This window comes from Micromys minutus (genome assembly GCF_963924665.1).
Source record: "Micromys minutus genome assembly, chromosome: 12".
NCBI lineage: Eukaryota > Metazoa > Chordata > Mammalia > Rodentia > Muridae > Micromys > Micromys minutus.
In genome coordinates this window covers 45395976-45416488 of record NC_137981.1, presented here as the reverse complement: position 1 = coordinate 45416488, position 20513 = coordinate 45395976, and the positions used below count along the sequence as shown (strand labels likewise).

Sequence of the window (20513 nt, the reverse complement as noted above, 5' to 3'; positions counted from 1 at the left end):
AATAGGGTCAGGGTGAGACCATGAAAGGCAGCTTCAGACAAGGGAATCGGGTGCGTCTGAGAGTCTGGGTGCCGATGGCCAGGACCCACTGCGGGGCACTGGTGAGGGGCACAGGCTGGCGGGCGTGTCTCTTGTCCACCGTGGGGAAGCTCCCCGGTCCGCGGGGCGCGGTCCTGCCAGGCGCCCGCAGGGTGAGTGATGCTGCCCCGCCCTAGGAGGGCGGGTCCCGGGGAAAAGTGTACTAGAAGCCACTGAGCCACCGCCCAGCTCTAACAGCTAGCGGAGCGGCCGGAGAAGCACTATCCAGGTGAGCTGCGCACTGAGCACTAACCAGGTGAGCAGGACGAGGGGACCGGTGCTGCTCGGTGCACCTAGACAGGGCTGGGGTCGTGGGAAGATGGACGGCCCGGACTCTGCAGCTCGGGTGGTGATCTTCAGGGTCCCAGGCGCCAGTCCACCGTCCTGGTTTTCCTGCGGATAACTCTCGAGAAAGTTAGTCACGGCCTACACACTAAGTATCTTTGGGATGGCAGGATGCCAGCGGGCCCTGGGCTCGCCTTCGAAGCTCTGTGCGCCAGTGAGCCACCAGCCCATGGAGATCCAGCTCTGGCTCCAAGCGGTTGCCCCTAGCTTGGCCATAGGGAACAAGTGCCTCTCCTGGCACCTTGGGGGTGGGGGTGGGAGTCTGGGGACTCAGCAGACATCGCCCCGGGATTCCGGACTTGACCAGCAGGCTCCTTTGGTGCATCTGGGAGCCTCTATTAGAGAGCCTGCTGTGAGGTGCCAGTGAGTTCCACCAGGTTCAGTGGAGGCAGGGGCTACAGCCACTCCCTAGTACTCACCACACGCAAAAGTGCCGCCCAGGACCTAGTGCGCATATGCCGGAATGAAAAACTACTATAACCTCTAAAATTTTTTTGTAAGCCAGGTGACTCATCCCTGACCAGTGCGAATATTTATGCAATAACCTCTAGATCTGGGTGGAGGAAGTCTTGGGTGTGGCAGTGTTTGTCTCAGAGTGCAGGCCCTTAGCTAGAGGCTTTTAATAGTTGCATTTATCCTGAATTATCTGTTACTCCAACATGAATGCAGGGAATCAATGATGGGGGGGGGGGTTGAGGCTGTGGTTTATGCGATTTTTATCTGAAGAAACTGGGATGTTTGTAAAGCAGCCCCCGGGGAGTAGGGTTTCTGGATAATGAGAAATTTGACTTAGTGTCGTGGCTAATTCTGAGGAAAGCAACAGGAATCACAATGTGTTAAAAACTCACCAATTTCGGAAATTTCAAGTTGTTTGCTTCAAATTTATATTTTCATATTTTAATTTATTTACTTTTGGGGGGATATCTTAGAGTTTTACTGCTGTGAACAGACATCATGACCAAGACAACTCTTATAAGGACAATATTTAATTGGGGCTGGCTTACATGTTCAGAGGTTCAGTCTATTACCATCAAGGTTGGAACATGGTAGCATCTGACAGGCATGGTACAGGCATAGCAGAGAGTTCTATATCTGCATTTGAAGGCTGCTAGCAGAATACTGGCTTCCAGGAAGTTAGGATGAGTGTCTTAAAGCACATACCCACAGTGACACACCCACTCCAACAGGACCACACCTTCTAATAGTGCCGCTCTCTGGGCTGAGTAACTGCAAACCATCCCTGGGAGGCAGGATGCTACTGCAGCCTAGGCAGGTCTAGAACTCACTGTGTAGCCCAGGCTAGTTTTCAATGTTCAGTTCTGTCTCAGTTTCCCAAGTACAGGGACTAACGATGTAAACTACCACCCCCAACTCTTTCCATAAACATTGAAGTTTAATAACAAAAAGTTTGCTTTTCTGCAACAATATTCTTTGGTTGGGGGATGGGGTACCGGTCAAGACCTTGAGACAGAAAGAATTTTTTCTTCAAATAAGGTCTTCCCATGTGGTCTAGGCTAGTTTAGAACTTGTAATTTATCAGGCCAGTACAACCACACCTAACCATTGTCTCCTTGGTCAATGATAATTTTTGCTTGTTTCTAGAGGTAGGGTCTAACAATATAACCTTGGTTGGCTTCATACTCAGTACAGAGTGCAGGCTGGTATCGAACCTATGGCACTCCTTCTACCATGTTTCCTGAGTGCTGGTTTACAGATGTGGAGCATCTTTATCCTAGACTTTCCCCTAAGATAGTCATATTTCCCTTTGATGGGATTTCTCTTAAATTCACAATGTTCTGGAGTTTGGTTTAAAATCTGTATCTCATTCCGTATTCTGGAGAGGACTTTGATGGGGTCTTTCAGGCCTAAGCTTAGAGGTGTTTAACAGATGGCTCACTAAATTGTACACACAGCAGAAGGGGTAGAGAATTTCTTGAGGGGTGACTGGAAAAATTAATCATTTTCATGTAGAATGAGTCTATTCAAGTGTTCTCGATCAACGAGACAGTTTGCTGGGACGAAAGTATTTGTTTATCATTTTTCAAGATGGGGTCTCACAGGTGGCAGTGGCTGGAACTTCATACATCAGGCAGGCCTGGATTTATGATACCCACCTGCCTCTGGCTCCTGAATATGCTTTCCAAAATCCTTTTTCTTAGGTGGGTGTGGGAGTAAGTGCCTGTAATTTCAACATTCAGGAGGCAGAACCCAAAGAATCTCAAGTTCAGGGCCAGAATTCCAAGCCAACCTGGGCCAAAGAGTAAGACCTGCCTTGAAATACATAAACAAACTTCTTATTTCTTGCCAATGAACTCGAGTCCTATTTATGATTCAGGTGCCTATTTGCCTAGCAGCCTCAGTAGCCAAAGTCTAAATCTTCACTGCAACAGAAACATACACATACACATTCACAACACACACACACACACACCACACACACACACAAAGACACACACTACAGACACACACACAGAAAAACAGACACACATAGACAAACATACCCACACAGACACACCACAATTTAAAAAAAAAATCTATATTTGAAAATACAGTAAAAAAACAATCTAGAAACAATGAATACTTTTTTGGAAAAACAAAGTTTATTGGTTAAAATGTGGTTTTTCTTAACAGTGTGACTGTGCACAAAAGCATTCTGTACTCAAGCAGCCCATGTGTTGAATGATTCACCAAGTTAGTGTTTTGGCCAAACACTTATTTTAAATCTCAGTTTACTATCTCGGTGAGCCACGTAGCTCTGAATGAACAAGCAGATTTTTCAGTGAAGTAACTAAAAAGTTCGAAGGATTCGATCTTAAAACATCGAAAATGTGTTTTAAACTAGTATAGGACAAACTTGGATTAGGAGTCAGGAAACTTGGGCCCTTGTCCCCAGGATGCCAGGGAGATGGCTTCAGGTCACTGAATCAGCTCTCAGACTCCACACTCCACTGGGAATTTTCTCTCCAGCCACTGTCACCAGATTGCTAGCAGAAACAGCTCAGTGAAAATTCTCTGGGGACTGAAAAATCACTGTGCAAGGGCAGGGAGAGTATCATTCTCCTGACTACCTGTGGAATGTGTCACGGTGCTGTCCAAAGTGTCATCCAAGGCCCACGTGAGTCACAGTGACATCTGCTGCCTCCAGGATTTTATTTGGTCAGATCAGCCCTGATGAGAGGATTTGTGCAGAATGAAACTCCATGTGGAGGTTTCCCTTAATGTTTTTAGGTGTGTCAGCCTTTAAACATAATTTGACTGGTGTTCTGTTAATAGCACACCTTTTGAGGAAAATGGTAAAGCTAGGTTGTTTGGTTTTTCTCACATAGACTTTTTTTTTTTTTTTTTTTTTTTTTTTTTGAGTAAAACATTGTTTAACAGAGATTTTGGCCTTCAGGCTTAAGAATTTAACTTGTAAATCTTCAAGTCTCTTAAAACTGATGCATACTTAAGGAGGGAAAAAAGGGTTTCTTTAGGGGAAAGTGTTCATTGGTTAGTTTGTGGAGACAGTCTTGCTTAGTGGCCTAGGTTAGCAGTAAATTCAATCCTCCTGCCTCAGCCTTTTGAGTGCTAGGATAGAGGTGTGCGTCACCACGCCCAGCAACAGACTGCTCTTGTTTTTGAAACAGGGTCTACCTGGACAGCTTAGACAGGCTCCACATTTCTGCTCCTCTTGTCTCAGTCTCCCTAGACCTGAGGTGGCAGGTGGTGGACCATCCTTCCTCGTAAACTTGTCTACATTAAAACTCTTTGTTGGTTTTTATGGCTCCTGTATGTACATTTATCTAGGGATAGACATTAACAGCCTGGATTGGATGTTTTCAGCCATACGTCCAGGTAATTCTCGTGGCAGCAAAATGGCTGTAGTAATTCTGAGCTTGGATCGAACTCATCCCCTCCTGGTTGGCTGCTTTCATTGCTTAGTGCTAGAGTCTTTGCCAAATATGCCAATGCTGTTAATTGAATCCCCAGAACCCTAAGAAAGAAAAGTTTCCAAACCAAAGCCACTCTCTGCTGTGTTCTGAGGGATCTGTTGAAAAGGGGGGCAGGTTCCAGGCATCTTGTGGTTTTATGGGTGTGGCACAGGAACAAGAGCAGGAGAAAACAGGGTATGTCTGCAAAGCAGCCCCGTGACAGCCTTGTGTAAGGCAAACCTGTTTGGCAGTATCTTGAATGCAACTGTTTCTGTTCACGTTGCTGACTGACTCACCTTTATTTGGATGTTTTACTGCTGTTTTATTCGGAATATCGAGTACCTTAAAAAAAACCAAACCAAACCAAACAGCACCACAGCCAACACTTGCAACACTGAGGCAGGAGGACCATAAGTTCAAAGTCAGGATGAACTACATAGAAAGACCTTAATACTAAACACTTCAAAATCCAACCAGCCAAACACCCCCAAATGTCATCTGTCCACCACCGTCGCTCTTCCTAGCTCACAAGTAAGCTCTCAAATTTGAATGTCCCAGCAGAGTCTGGCGGCACTGATCATACCCTCGTGCGCATGCGTCTCATGTCCCTTGCTGGTCTGTGGGCCCTGTGATCGTGTGGAAAATGATGGCTCAGGGAAGGCATCAGGGCGTGCCAAACGAGGATAAATAACCAGGCAGCAGCCATGTCAGCTGTCTTTGAGATCTCAATAAGAACCAACATATTGCTCTCCTCTAATGTCCCAGACAAGCTGTGGCTGGGAAGAGAGGAGGGCTATACTTCCCATGAATCCTTGCGAGAGTAGAAAAGCCCAGGGAAGTAGGTAGCAGAGAGAAGCTGTGTCACTGAGAGAAGAGGCAGGAAATTCTCAACCTACTCCCTAGCCCTCAAGGTCTTTTACTCTCGGGCTTCAGAACACAAGCTCCTGACTTCGCAACCTAAGGTTTGGAATTTAGCTGGAATGTTATCCCTGCCTGTCCAACAAGATGTTTTTATGGTCCCGCACCACTGATTGAGGCAAAATGATTGTAAGACTGACTGGAATTGCCCATAAACTATTTCGGATGTTTAATCTGATGAAGGTTTGTAAAAAGTTTTAGTCTCAAATACTAATAACCCTCTTTGAACTTTTCTCTCTTAGGAAAATGGCAGACAGCTTTTCGGTAAGTATTTCATGTCTGTTTTCTTAGCCCCGTGCACACTCATGGATTAAAGGTTTCATCTCTAACCATTGAGCTTTCCCTTTGACCCTCCTACTGACCCTGTGGCTCACCTGTGCCCTCAGGTCTGTTAGCAGTAGGCCTGCTTTTCCAGCAGCAGATTCCAGGGAGAAGCGTGGTCTCCTGGAAACAGCAGGACCGTGGCAGGGTCTGCGCATGCCCGCACCTGCAGCTGTTTCTCTTGATGATTAGAAAGCTTAGCCCACCCCGAATAAAAATACAATACCAAACAGCAGAACAGGCAAGGGAAGAGTGTGACTCTTGTATTTCTCAGCTTTTCAGATCACAAATGCCTGCAGTCCCCTGAATTCTATTTAATGAAGGAGTCCCATCCTCTAATGGTTTGTTTTTCCTTTACAGCTTAATGATGCCTTAGCTGGCTCTGGAAACCCAAATCCTCAAGGATATCCACAGGGTGCATGGGGGAACCAGCCCGGGGCAGGAGGTTACCCAGGGGCCTACCCAGGACAGGCTCCTCCAGGGGCCTACCCAGGACAGGCTCCTCCTAGTGCCTATCCTGGCCCAACTGCCCCTGGAGCCTATCCTGGCCCAACTGCCCCTGGAGCTTATCCTGGCCCAACTGCCCCAGGAGCCTATCCTGGCCCAACTGCCCCTGGAGCTTATCCTGGCCCAACTGCCCCAGGAGCCTATCCTGGCCCAACTGCTCCTGGAGCCTTCCCAGGGCAACCTGGGGGACCTGGAACCTACCCCAGTGCCCCTGGGGCCTATCCTGCTGCTGGCCCCTATGGTGCCCCTGCTGGACCACTGGTAAGGAGGAAGTTGTTTCACAGGGCCTGCTGTACAAGTAGAGCGGACATTAGGGGGAATTTAAGCCTGCTGCTTAGAGGCTTAACATGTCTTAACAGCCAACTACAGGGGTGTAATTGGGAAAACGAATGTGTTCATATGGAGTTCCTGGAACTTGTTATGATAAGGCATTGATATAGGTGCTTTAATATGAATCAAGTTAACATTGTAGTAATGAGTGATAGATACCTTTAGGAAACAGAGGTAGCAGTATCTCTGTAAATATGAGGTCAATCTGATCTACACAGAGATCCTGTTTCAAAGAAACAATTAGACTATGAGGCAAAGCTGTATTATTAATAAATACTGAACTGGGTGGCTTATACCTATAACCCCAGTAAATACTGAGAGCTTTTCAAAGCTGTAAAGCTTTAACTCAAACCAGGGATGCAGGAAAGGGAAATGATGGGGTAGGGAGACTCCTCTCTCTAGCTCATACCCATGAAAGGAGCCTTCCAGTTCACCCACCCACTAGGAGCATCCCAACTAGACTATACAAGGTCTAGTACAGATGAGGGTGAGAGGTGGAAGTTTGGGAGTCAGCAGAACCTAGGAGGAAACTTCAGAAAGGAGAGACCAGAGGCAGGGACAGAGCTCCAGGGATGTCCACCATACTTTTAGCATTTTGCTCAACACTTGTGGAGTGAACTGTAGAGTGCTCATTCAACGGAGACTCATGTGCAAAGCCTTCTGCTGGTGACCTGTGTCTGCACAGAAGCCCCAGGCCACACAAACCTTTCCTCAGAGAACAGAATTACAATGCTGTATGTCATGTGACAAGGGACCTAGGGACCTATGCATTTGGTCAATAGTCTAGCTTAAAATGTTATGAAAATGATTCTGTGCAGATGAATTATGGGTTGAAAAGGCCCCAGTGATGGCATGGGAACATTTGTCCCTTAATTTTTCAATTTCTCAATTAATTTTTGTGCACACAGGGGACACTGTCTTCTGTCTCTTCAGGGCCTGGACAAGGTGACCTCAGAATCTACACGGGGTTCTGTGTTAGTCACATGCATTGTGACAGTGTTTGCAATGTACTTTTAAATTCCCCAAGGAAACACAATACTTTACTGACACCGGAATTCTTGTCTGTCCCAGACGGTGCCCTATGATCTGCCCTTGCCTGGAGGAGTCGTGCCCCGCATGCTGATCACAGTCCTGGGCACAGTGAAACCCAACGCAAAAAGGTACCTCAACAATCTAATTGTTAGAATGTTTTTGAAAGAAAGACTATCTTAATTAAGAAGATTTTGTCAACTGCACATTAGAATCCACTCTGGGCTATCACATGGACTATCTCCCAATCAGTACTTGATCCCACGTGATTTTTCTGTTGGGTTGTTCAGGGTAACATCCTCTATGCTGTGTTTTGGCATGTCATATACTTTCGTCTTCATGAGTGGGTGCAGGGTAGGGGGCATTTGTGATGGTTTGAATATGCTTGGCCCAGGAAGTAGCACTATTAAAAGCTGTGGCCTTGTTGTAGGAAGTGTGTCACTGTGGAGGAAGACTTTGAGACAGCTTTCTCCTAACTGCTTTCAGAACAAAAGGTCTCTTAGCTCCTCCAGTGCCATGCCTGCCTGGAACCTTTGAACCTGTAAGCCAGCCCCAATTAAATGTTGTCCTTATAACAGTTGCCTTGGTCACAGTGTCTGTTCACAGCAATGGAAACCCCAACTGAGAGACCACTGCTTCCCCTTTAGACATATAAAGGCTCAGGTCTTCTGTTCTCTGAATGGCAAGCTAGGAAGCCCAGCCTTCTGGGTAGGTGTCATTTACTTAAAGGGTTTGAGAAGATTACCATGGCAGCGCGTATTAAGGAAAAGATTTAACTGGGATTGCCTTACAGTTGCAGAGGTTTAGTCCATTATCATCATGGTGGGAGACCTTCAGAGGCCAGGCAGACATAGTGTTGGGGGAGCTGAGAGTTCTACTTCTGGATCTGTAGGCTGTGTCACTGGATGTAGCTTGGAGACCTCGAAGCCTGTCCCCTTAGTGACATACTTCCTCCAACAAGGCCACACCTCCTAATGGTGTCACTCCCTATGGACCTATTCAAGCACATGGGTCTATGGGGTCCATGCATATTCAAACTACCACATTCCTGTTAAAGATTGCATCAAATCAACCTTTGCCACTGGAACAGGTTTAGCTGAGGTAGACCAGGTTGTGATGAGGCAATTCCATGCCAATTTATAGTCACCCAGGGACATGTAGACTGATTAATTCTAGTCACACTTACATATACTATGAAGAAGCTGAATGTCCACAGCAATCCATTTCACCTGTCCCTGAGCTTAGTGGTGCCACAAACACTCCTGTCACCTTTAGTGAGTCTGTCTTATGGGCAAAAGATAGACATTTCAGTACAGGTTTACTCAGGAATTTTAAAGTGGGGGATTGGCTATGCAGGTACATACCCAACATCCTAGTTTATAGGAGACGGAAACAGAAAGACTCTTAAGTTCAAGGACAGCCTGAGCTATATTTGGCATGACTCTATCTCGAAAACAAAGACATAAAGACAGAATGAAGCTAGGAATGCCTCAGTATCAGTTGGTACATGGTAAAAGAATGGGAGCCACAGTCTGCCACCAGATGGGCCCAGCTTTGATAGGCTTACACTCCCTCCCCCAGCTAACCTTCTCTGGTTCTGCATGGGAAGCCCTGTCCCAAGGGATTGTTTCCACACGGCCTAGGGAGAGGCTCGACATTCAGTGTCCCATTTATGGTGAAACTTGTCTCACATGAAATACTCTCTTCTATGTATATATAAGTTATATCTGTGTATGTTATTTTCAAAACATACATTCACATGATCTGTCCCAACATAATGCAGAACTATAGAGTTAGTTAACAATCGAGGGTTAGCACACTAGATTGCTTAGTTCCAGTAACACCGGTGATGTACCTGTGTGCTAACAGCTCAGAACCGATTCTGGTCAAATAGTAAATAGAAGAGTAACTGTGTGAACCCACATACACCATGAATTCATGGGGGAAGAGTGCTTGTGTGACAGAGATGACAGTCTCTGTTCACAGGAAGACTAGAGCCAGTGGACCCAAACACTACCACCACTTCCCTTGACTGCTTCCCAAGTTATTCAGAATACCCACAGAATTGCTGATAGCTCTAGATCACAGACATCAGCTTCTAGTGTTACTGTAGGGAGCTCACCTTAAGAAACCCAGTAGGGCCAGTCCCTTAACAACAGACTTGTGTTTTCATTGACACACAAGGACAAAAAGGGTCAGAAAGTTCAAGTGGCACTTTCACCAGTCCCACATCATATCGTGGCACATCCCGACTTTACAACCTAGCAACCTGGAAGGAAACATTAGCTACATCCGAGTACCCTGCTGTTCTGAGCTTTCCGGTTAACCATGACAAAGTCAGGTACTTGATAGTTCTTAGGCAACTGGCTTGCTTTTGACATTTTGATATTAAGAGTAATCTATTAGGGCAGGAAAAGAACCATTATTAATACTTATAGCAAAGTACAAAATGCTCTCGGGATGGGTCTAAAGCTATGACGGTATCTAGAAAGAAGCCTTTGCCTGAGACACAAGAGTATGTCTGTGAAAAGGGAAGAAAGCACTGCAGTCAGAAACAACCCCCAAGACAGCACATACTTGGGATCACAGTGCTCGGGAAGCCAAAGCCTCAAAGAACAGACAAGGCATGTTGTCCCGCTGGAGTTTCACGGCAATCCCAGTAATGAATGAGGGGATGTGCCTGTTCTTTTGATTTGGATCTGATGCTGTGACTCATTTGCTTCCAGAACAGAAAAACAGTTCCAACATATTATGAAAGGGTTTACATTTTAGAAAGTCAAATGTTCTTGACGTGACACACACTTTAATTATCTTTTGATTTCTGGTTTGAAACAGTATTACTCTGAATTTCAAGAGCGGGAATGACATCGCCTTCCACTTTAACCCCCGCTTCAATGAGAACAACAGAAGAGTCATTGTGTGTAACACGCAGCAGAACAATAGCTGGGGAAAGGAAGAAAGACAGCCAGCTTTCCCCTTTGAGAGCGGCAAACCATTCAAAGTAAGTGGCTGCTGCGGCTGCTGCGGTGTGCTCCCAGTGTTCTCTCATTAAAGGGATCACTGGAAAAACCTGTCCTAGGGCACCTGTCCGACCTTCCCTCCCACCCCAGCAACCAGCTCCAACAGGCTACGGATGTAGCCAGGATCAGCATGTTACCTCTCCAAACAGTCTTCTAATAGCACATTGTTTTTCTTCCTTCCTTTCTTTCTTTTTCTTTTTTTCTTTTTTTCTTTTTAAAGATTTATTTATTTAATGTAGGTGAGTACTCTGTCACTATCTTCAGACACACCAGAGGGTATCAGATCCCTTTACAGATGGCTGTGCACCACCATGTGGTTGCTGGGAATTGAACTCAGGACCTTTGGAAGAGCGGTCAGTGCTCTAACCACTGAGTCATCTCGCCAGCCCTGAGCCATGGCTCCAGCCCACACACCGCTTGTCTATATCACAAACTCCATTTACAGGATTTAGAGATGAATGCTCATTAATTATGGGGAAAAGTATTTCCTGGCCTTCCCAAAACTGGCTATAAATTATCCTGTCCTATAAATTAATATTTGTCAGTAAGGAATTCCTTAATGTTGCTGCTTTTAACTTCTAATAGCCTCCATTAAAAGTAAACTTTGGGGTGTTTTGATTTGTTTGGCTTTAGAGAAAACAGGGCTTCTTTGTGGAGCCCTGGCTGTTCTGGTACCTGGAGATCTGCCTGCCTCAGTCTCCTGAGTGCTGGAATTAAAGGTGTCACCACCACAGCCTGGCTAAAACTAAACATTGACATACACGCAATCTGGTTGCCATTATCTGTCCTTCTGATAACTTTGATACCTTTTTATTGTGTTTTAAGTCTGACAATCTCGATTCATTTTTAATATTCAGTTACTGCTCTGGGCCATTTTCAGTCCACATGTAAACCGCAAACTGAACTTCCTGAACTCAGGCTACATACATTTAAGAATGTATGTATGTATGTATGTATGTATGTATGTATGTACGTATGTATGTGTGTGTGTGTATTCCCTCTTTACATAGAAATTTTCCCTCTTTACATAGAAATTGACAGATGAAAACAAACATGGCAGACAGTATGTCCTGTAAAACACACATGATAGAATGCTTAAATTGCACTGGTTGTTACATGCTTTTGATGGTTGCCATGTCTGGTTCCTAGATACAAGTCCTGGTTGAAGCTGACCACTTCAAGGTTGCGGTCAACGATGCTCACCTGTTGCAGTACAACCATCGGATGAAGAACCTCAGGGAAATCAGCCAACTGGGGATCATTGGTGACATAACCCTCACCAGCGCTTCCCACACCATGATCTAAGGCAGAAGGGGCCACACCAATACCGGCCCCGTGTGCATTATGAGCGGGAAAACTTTATTATGAGCATTCCTCTCTCCTTATTTTTCTTGTAAGATCCATTTAATAAACAGAGTCATTCTGAGAGTTACCTGTTCTTTGTTTTTCTATAATGACACTGGGTGTCAAATCTTAGGACCTTGTGAATGCTGGGCAAGTGTTCTATTAGTGAGCCACATCCCTAGCCTTTTAAACTTTGTGTGTTGTGTGTCTGTGCATGTGGGTGCAGGTACCTGCTCATGGAAGAGGCAGTGGGCCTCCTGGAGCTGGAGTCACAGGTGGGTGTAAGCTGCCTGACTAGGGTGCTGGGAACCAGACTCAGATCTGGTGAGAGTTGGTTTGAGGGTGGATGGTTGACTTACCCACTCAAGCCTTGGACTCACATCCCTCTTCCTGAGGTGGCAGATGTTGCGGTAAACAGTAAAAAGAACCGGTGGCTACCGGTTCCTGAGCGTTCTCACTCCACACAGGCCACTGAGCTGGATCCGTGTGCTCCGGCTGCTCTCAGCCCTTGCTTTCACACACTGTCCCTGGCGGCCTGGTAAAATCGAAGTTCCAGAAACTTGTAATTTAGCAATTAGGTTTATATGTTAAATTCTCAGTCCACAATACAGCCACACAATAAATTCACCGCCAATTAATAAAGATACAAACTGCCCACCTAAACAAGATAAAATTGACCTAGATCACCTTGATCTGAACCATCCTCCTCTGCCCTCTCCATCTTATTTCTCCCCCTTTCCTCTTCCTCCTCTCTCCTTCCTAGACTTTTCCCCGCCTACCTTTCCTTCTCATCCAATGATAGGCTGGACCCACCTTGCTGTATAAAGACATGGTCCTTCACATGGCCCTGTCAGTTTAATTAAAAACAATATTTTCATCAAATATAAGCCGTGTACAACTATTACCATTAGAAAATCATCTAGACAACTATGTTTTCTCAAAGTTAATTAGCTTGGGTATGCTATGAGACTAATTAGTCTTCAACTCTGTCAGAAATCTGAGAATGACCAAATATCCGTAAACATAGGAAGCCTGACACAGCTTCCAAAACTGAGACAGGCTGTAGAGACAAATTTCCACACACATAGAGTTCCGTGGGCCCCTGCGCGTTAACTGAGCCAGATCCGCACGCTCCAGTGACCTCTCAGCCATTGTTTCCATACACCCACTGTCTCCTTTCCCGGTAAAAATCAAAGTTCCAGAAACTTGTAATTGAACAATTAGGTTTATATGTTAAATTCTCAACCCACAATACATCCACACAATAAATTCACTGCCAATTAATAAAGATATAAACTGCCCACCTAGACAAGATAAAATTGATCTCGTTCATCTAGATCTGAACCATCACACGGTCAAAATTTTAAACAAGATCAGTGTGCATGGTTTCCAAGGCCCCGAGGCGCCCTCACTTGGCGCATCTGCTGTACTGCAACTTGGTTGCTTTACAAGGGATCTAGAATTCCACCATGAGCTGAGACTACATAGATTCTGATGCAGTGATGATAAAGTAGATGAACTGATCTATCTAGTAAGAAGATAAAATTTCCTCCCCAAAACAGACTTAAAAAATGCCATGGTAACTTTCATCTGAAATCCTAGCATTTGGGATGTTGAGTCAGGAGGATTGATGTAAGTTGGGGTCAACCTGGGCTATATAATGAATTTAAGGCCAGTCTGCACAACAAAGTGAGAGACTGTCTCAAAACCAAAACAAGTCCAAAAGGAAGTGAGATGATTTAAGATCAGTTGGATAATAACATTACATATTATAAGTATAATAAAATTGAATTATTAGCACACAAAACAAAAATGGGATGTGATAGCACACACCTGCAATCCCAGCTGTACCTCACTTTCTGCTTTAAATGAATTTTGGGGGATGGGTTTCGCCTGTGCACTGAGGTGCTGTGGCCTATTTTTAAGCTCATCTACATTCATCTTTCTCACACTTGAGACAGGTAGGCATGGTAAGTATTGTCATGGGGTAGCTGTAAATTGCCTTGAGTCTGACAAGATATGGAAATGATAAGGTTAAAGCCAAGTAGTTTGTCCTAACTGTTGAGACTTGCTGGTATATATTATCATCATCCTCTGTTCTGATGACAAATTCCTGTCATTACTATTTGTAGTAGTCAGGGTTCTCTAGAGTCACAGAACTTATGGGTAGTCTCTATATATTAAGGGAATTTGTTGGTGACTTACAGTCTGCTATCCAACTCCCCAACAATGGTCAGCAGCAGCTATGAATGGAAGGATCCAAGGTCCAAGGATCTAGCAGTTGCTCAGTCCCACAAGGCAAGCAGTTGAAGAGAGGGAACCTTCTTTTTCCCAATGTCCTTATGTAGGTGTGACCAACAGAAGGTGTGTCCCAGATTAAAGGTGTATACCACACCTATTTAAACCACTACAGCAGATGATGAATTCAATGACTAAACAATTGTCATGGCTTGCTAGGCTTTGGGATGGACCCTACTGAGACCATGGGGAATCAAGAAATGACAGACACATGTAAAGAAAAGCGAGCATCAGGAAGACTGTGTGTTAGAATGAATCCTTAATAGCAGTCTGGGAAACGCATCAAGTCGATTTGTTTTAGTTGAATGAAGAAGCTAATCTTGGTATCGGAGTTTTGTAGGGGAACAGCTCCAGGCTGCAGTCGAGTCATCCTGGTGGAGGAAGGTGATGGAGGGTGCATGACAAAGCTATTCTCGTGACATGAAAGGTCGTTCACTTAGGGGTACCCTTGCTCCCCACTACCAATCAACTCTCAAAGATTTATTTTACGTTTAATTGTGTGCTTTCATTGTGTTTCTTCTATGGGTATATTCATATAGATGCCAGTGTCTGTGGAAGCCAGTGGTGTCAGATTCCCTGAAGCTGGAGTAACAGGTGGTTGTGAGACATGGTTGCTGACAGCTGAACCCCAGTCTTCTGCAAGAACCCCAGTTGTAACCACAGAGCCATCTCTTGAGCCCTGTTACAAACGATGGTGTGATACTCAGAGCTCTGGATAAATCTGAAGACCTTGCAACATGGCTAACTCCACTGAAACACCATCAAAATTATTTCTTAAAAAAAGCAATGGTGCTTAAGTGGTTAAGAGCACTGGTTGCTCTTCCAAAAGATCTAAGCTCAATTCCCAACATCCACATCGTAGCTAACAACTGTTTGTAACTCTACTTCCAGGGGATCTGATACTGTTTTCTTCTTCCATGAGCAACACTTGCATATACTGCACAGACACACATTCAGGCAGACGCACATAAAGCAAAACCAGATAAATCTCTAAAAGCTGTAACAGTGAAGACAGTTCAAGTATCATTGACGTATCCCAGATTTTGAGAACTACATAGATTTGAACTTTTGTATCTCAAAACTTGTAAAACAAGCCAGGTTCTTCCCAAGAAAGCTTCAGAGAGGTTACAGGCTCACCATCAAAGACAGAGCAGGGAGCTGCAGAGAAGTCAGTGTTCACTAAAGATGCTTCTAGTGAGAGGACCAGGGTCAGAGAAGAAAATCGAAGCCTGACTGGCAACAATGTCAAGATTTGGACAGAAAAAAAAAAAAAAAAAGAAAGAAAAGAAAATCACTAAACAAGGGACAGTGAGATGACACCTTGGGTAAATGTACCTGTCACCAATTCTAATAGCTTGAGTTCAAAACTCCAAATCTGTAAGTTAAAGCTAGAACTGAGTCCCACAACTTGTCCTCTGACCTCCACACATGCGCCATGCTATGTGTGCACACAATCAATCAATCAATAAATGTTTAAAAAACACTAAACAGGCATCTTGTAACAGCAAAGGGAGAGCTCACAGTGGGGTTATGATGTCATGTACCAAATAACATAGCCGTACCATTCACGAAGCAGACGTTGAAAGAGACACTGAGACTTGGAATCGAAGAGGGGCGGAGGCACCAGTTCAACTCTCTTAACCTGTCTTAGAGCAGATGAGAAATAGGAGACACTGAAGAATGACGTGGAAGATACCTAACTCGGCACCATGGTTAATTAAGCATGAGGTCAGAAAGAAGTAATTTGGGAAGTAGAAAAGCAGTGTTGCCCATGGAGGAAGAAGACCATGTCAGATCCCCTTGAACTAGAATTACAGACAGTTGTTAGCTACTATGTGGATGTTGGGAATTGAACCCAGATCTTTTGGAAGAACAGTCAGTGCCCTTTTCATCACATATTGAGGTCTGCCTCGGGCTTGGCTCCTACCTGAGCAGCTTTGTGTCTGGTGATAAATTAAGTTACTTCTCCACCAGTGAAATAAACACATTCAAACCAGATTAGGTTCTATTAAAGGCAGGTTTATTGGGAAGCTGCTCTCAGGCAAGTTCACTGGCTGCAAGGACTGAGACCAGGGGAATCACCCCGAGGGGAGAGAAAGGAGTGGTGGGGGGTGAGAAAGGGTGTACACATGCAGAGAGAGAGAGAGAGAGAGAGAGAGAGAGAGAGAGAGAGAGAGAGAGAGAGAGAGAGAGGGAGAGGAAGAAGAAGAAGAAGAAGAAGAAGAAGAAGAAGAAGAAGAAGAAGAAGAAGAAGAAGAAGAAGAAGAAGAAGAGAGAAGGGAGTGGGAGATCAAAATGTCTGGATTATATAGGGAAGAGTCTCTGCAGAGAGGGCAGCGCAGCCCCTGGGCTGGAAAGTTCAGATAGACATGACAGGTACCTGAGAAACGGTGGGTGAACCTGGAGGCCAAGTCTACTTGGATATGTACAATATGCAATATGCACTCTAGTCCCTTGTCCTGGGTTCTGGAAACCAAACATCTGGGTCTACTGACACCTGGAGCTTGGTTCTGAGAGGCAGCTCAGATCAGAACTTCCTGCTGGTGAACTCCTATCTTACAGATATTACATTCCAAGTCACACAAAACAGATTTTAAGTTACACAAAATGTTTCCACTTAAGTTCCTAACAGTTGTTTTGATTGAGATAGGATCTCACTGTCCCGGAACTCACTCTGTCTACCAGGCTGGCCTGGAACCCACAGCCTCCAGTCTGTTGGGATTAAAATTATACTCAATATGGTCTCAGCATTTTCCTTAAAAAAAGTATTTATTAAATGTTTTAAGATTGACTTTGTTTTCTGCCTATGAGTGTTTTGCCTGTATATGTGTACATGTGTGCCCTCAGAGGTCAGAAGGTGGTGACAGATCGTTTAGAACTGGAGTTTACAGAGGGTTGTAAGCCACCACGTGTGCAGGGAACTGACCCTGGGTTCTTTGCCAGGGCATGAAGGTGCTCTCAACTGCCCAGACAACTCTTCAGCCCCCAAGTCTCAGTGTTTTTAAACAACTGTGAAGCCAAAACAGGAACCACATTGTCACGCATTGTTACTAAGTCCCCATACTTAATTCTCTTAGACCTTACAAGAACAGGTTTGTTTCCTGCAAACCTATGCTGAACTTTCGACCCATGATGTACACCCAACCCTTTGCCTTGCTAAATTCCTGAACACCCGTGATGACTCCCCTTCTGAATGATGTGCTCTTGCATTTCTCAACCCCACTGGCAGCCTTGAACCCCGAGTCACCCACTCTCCTGTCCAGATGCTAAAAGCGCTTACTTACAACCAGTTATTTCAACAGCTATTTTCTACCAACCCTATCCTCTTTCCATAAAAAAGAAAAAAAAACACACCTAAAAAGCCAGTGAGGGGCTGCTCTCTGGAATTTCAACTTTGGGAGATGTAGCTGGTTGGCCAGTTCTAGATACAGCTAGCTTTAATCAGCCATCGTGGAATTGGTGCTTTCTCCCTCAGATCTAACATAACCATTAATATTATGTCAATGGTCTATCTATCTTCATCTTTCTCTTTGTATGTCCTACAGGTCTCATTGCTGATGTGGAGTTGCAGGCACTCTGTCCCAAGAGATTGGCAGGGATTTATCTTCCCAACATCTACAGGATCCCCTTCAGTCTACAAACACAGCTGTGCTGGCCCAGGCCTTTTTGTTTCCTTGGAATCTCATGGGACAAATGCCTTGGTTTATGTGTGTGTTGTTTCTCAGTTGATTTCAACGCTGCTGTTAATTTTGCCGTCAGCTTGGAAGCAGAAATGGAATACATTATCTCATTTAACCTTACTAAAACCTTTTTTTTTTCTTTTTTGAGCGTGCTTGCTCACACCGTAATCCCAGCACTCGGAGACAGGGAGGGGGATTTCTGTGAGTTTGAGGCCAGCCTGGTCTATAAAGTGACTTCCCAGACACGCAGAACGACAGACACAGTGTGATCGTGTCTTTAAAACAAACAACAACAACAAAGTTTAAAAGGAAAGAAGAAAAATGACCTGGAGGGGGCGACAAGAGGAATTTCTCTGGCCCGCCCCACCGGGCTTGGTGCTCCGCCTCCCGCCCAGCCCGTTTACCGCCTCACTCCTCGCCCTCCCCTCCCAACCCTTTGCCTTCCAAACAATTTAAATATCGCACAAAACCAACCTATCGCAAGCCTCGTTCGAGGGGAAGAGGCGGGAGCTTCCGGAAGTGTTGGCAAAAGTCCCTCCAATCAGCGGCTGGCAGCGGGAAGTTTCAGTTCGGCTCAGCGTCGGTCCGGGTGTTCGGTCTGCGGATCAGTGGAGTCTTCTGTGTTGCGGCATTGTTTGTGGATCGGTCCAGAAGCTGCTTCAGGTAAGTGGGATCAAGAGTTCAAGGTCCTCTGAGACTGCATACCAGTTCTCGAGTGGCCAGGTCTACGTGAGACTCTGTCTCAAAAAAAATTTAAAAATGGCCTAGAAGAGATGGCGCACTTGTTGTTTTTGCAGTGCTACCTTCCCAGCATCCCACGGAAGGCAGCTCACGAACTCCTTGTAGCTCCAGCGTTAGAAGAGGGTGTGACACCCTCTTCTGGATGTCAGCGTGCATCTATCCACACCCGGATAAACATACATACACGTAAACAACAAAAAAGCCTTTGGAAAATATTGGCATGGAAAAGGTAGTAGATGACCCTAAAGCTTCAAGTATTAGAGACGAGAGCTTACCCTCTGTTTACGACCTGTATGCTAATGACCTCTCAAAAGAGCCCAGAAGTGGCAGTGGATTCTGCTTTTCCTGAAGATGCTGCCATTTCTTTTTAGCCTCCTGTAAGTATTAAACTGATAATCTTAGAGAAAAGCAAACGCTTATGGAGTCTTAAAATACTTGGTGAGATTGCAGACGCGGCGGGGGTGGGGAGCGGGAGCTGACATGAGAGTCACACTTGACCATCACCTTGACACAAGTTGAGTCTTCAGAGAGGATGGAGCATTAGTGGAGGAAATGACTCCATGAGGTCCAGCTGTAAGGGATTTTTCTCAATTAGGGACTCATGGAGGAGGGCCCAGTACATTATGGGTAGGGGCCATCTCTGGTCCTTGGTTCTGTAAGAAAGTGGAGCAAGCCAGTGAGAAGCACCCCTCTGCGGCCTCTGCATCAGCTCTTTGCGCTAGGTTCCAGCCCTGTATGAGCTCCAGTCCCGATTTCCTTTGGTGATGAACAGCAGTGTGCAAGTGTGAGCTAAATAAACCCTTTCTTCCCAACTTGTTTTTTGTCATGTTTTGTTGCAGCAGTTGACACTCAAAGACAACCGTATTACCAAGTTTTTCTTAAACTCTCTGGCAGTTGTGTTTGGCTTTGTTTTTGTTTTGTTTTGGTGGGGAGAGGATTAGAACGAGGTTTCAGGGAGCTCCTACCAGCCTCCTTTGCAGCCTGACTGTGAGTGGGCCCTCTTGTTTTGGTTTTCCGATTATGGTCTCGTTGTATTTAACAGGCTAGCTTTAGCCAAGTGCCAGAGTCACAGGAGTGTATTCATCACAGTAGGGTGATGCCGGAATGTAGGGTATAGGTGGGTTTCAAACCATATTTACTGTGTAGCCCAATCTGAACTCCACTGAGCTTTCTGTGTAAGCCACCCAGTCATTAGTTTGCTCTGTGTGTGTTTGTGTGTGTGTGTATGTGTGTGTGTGTGTGCTAGATGTTTGTCTGTGTGGGTGTGTGTACATGCTGGCGTGTATGTGGAGGCCAGGGGCCAATGGCAGGCATCCCCCTTATTGCCCTCTTCTTTATTTTCTTTAGACAGAGTTTTAAACTGGAGCTCTTTGGTTGAGTTAGGCTGGCGGGCAGAGGGACCCCATTACTGCAGTGCTGTGCCCGACCCTTACTCGAGTGTTAGAGATGAACTCAAGTCTTCTTGGTGGTGTAGCAGGTGCCTTATGACCAAACCCCCCCACCCCCACCACTGTGGCTTTTTGAGTTGAGAAGAAATGTGGAGGTTCTTTTATTCACCACCAGGGGGCGCTTAAGGATTTATTCTGCAATATAGCTGTTTTCTTTCTGTTTCCACTTACATGGTGCCTCTTGTCTATAGTCTAGATTATAGCTTTTTCTCTGCTTCGTTTTAATCGGTTGAGCAGCTTCCTCCTCGTGACCCTCAAAAAGGCCGTGGTACCTCATCTGTGATAACCTTTATATTTATTCATACTTATTCCGGTGTAAGCTTTAATATTTTCATTCCGGGAGTGCAGAGCGGTATAGGAGATAGACTGAAGTCTGGATTGTTTTTACTAGTTTACTTTTTTTGCTCTTTGAGAGAGTATCTGACTCTTTAGCCCAGGCTGCCCTCAAGTTGACATGCTTTGCTCGCTTGTGTTGGTGGTATAGTGGTGAGCGGCCAAAGCCTGACCTAAGATTGGAATTTTTTTTTTTAAACAATAAAATGA

The 20513-nt window shown here is 45.2% G+C and overlaps 1 protein-coding gene across 2 annotated transcripts; it reads left to right on the top strand.

Moving 5' to 3' along the window:
- Positions 1-218: 218 nt before the first annotated feature.
- On the top strand, positions 219-11885 carry LGALS3 (galectin 3). Of its 2 annotated transcripts, none has more exons than XM_080926244.1 (6): positions 219-307; positions 5495-5516; positions 5934-6341; positions 7482-7570; positions 10275-10440; positions 11609-11885. In XM_080926244.1, the coding sequence occupies exons 2-6, from the start codon at positions 5499-5501 to the stop codon at positions 11762-11764; spliced, it is 837 nt and encodes a 278-aa protein (XP_080782370.1). In that variant the 5' UTR covers positions 219-307; positions 5495-5498; the 3' UTR covers positions 11765-11885. The 2 variants fall into 2 exon arrangements, with proteins under 2 accessions (XP_080782370.1, XP_080782369.1); XM_080926243.1 differs by having other exon boundaries at positions 241-334.
- Positions 11886-20513: the final 8628 nt, after the last annotated feature.

Excerpts from the sequence above, each read along its gene's own strand:
- LGALS3 (XM_080926244.1), top strand. Across the intron at positions 6,342-7,481 it reads GTGCCCCTGCTGGACCACTG|ACGGTGCCCTATGATCTGCC; the intron begins GTAAGGAGGAAG and ends TGTCTGTCCCAG. Across the intron at positions 10,441-11,608 it reads AGAGCGGCAAACCATTCAAA|ATACAAGTCCTGGTTGAAGC; the intron begins GTAAGTGGCTGC and ends TCTGGTTCCTAG.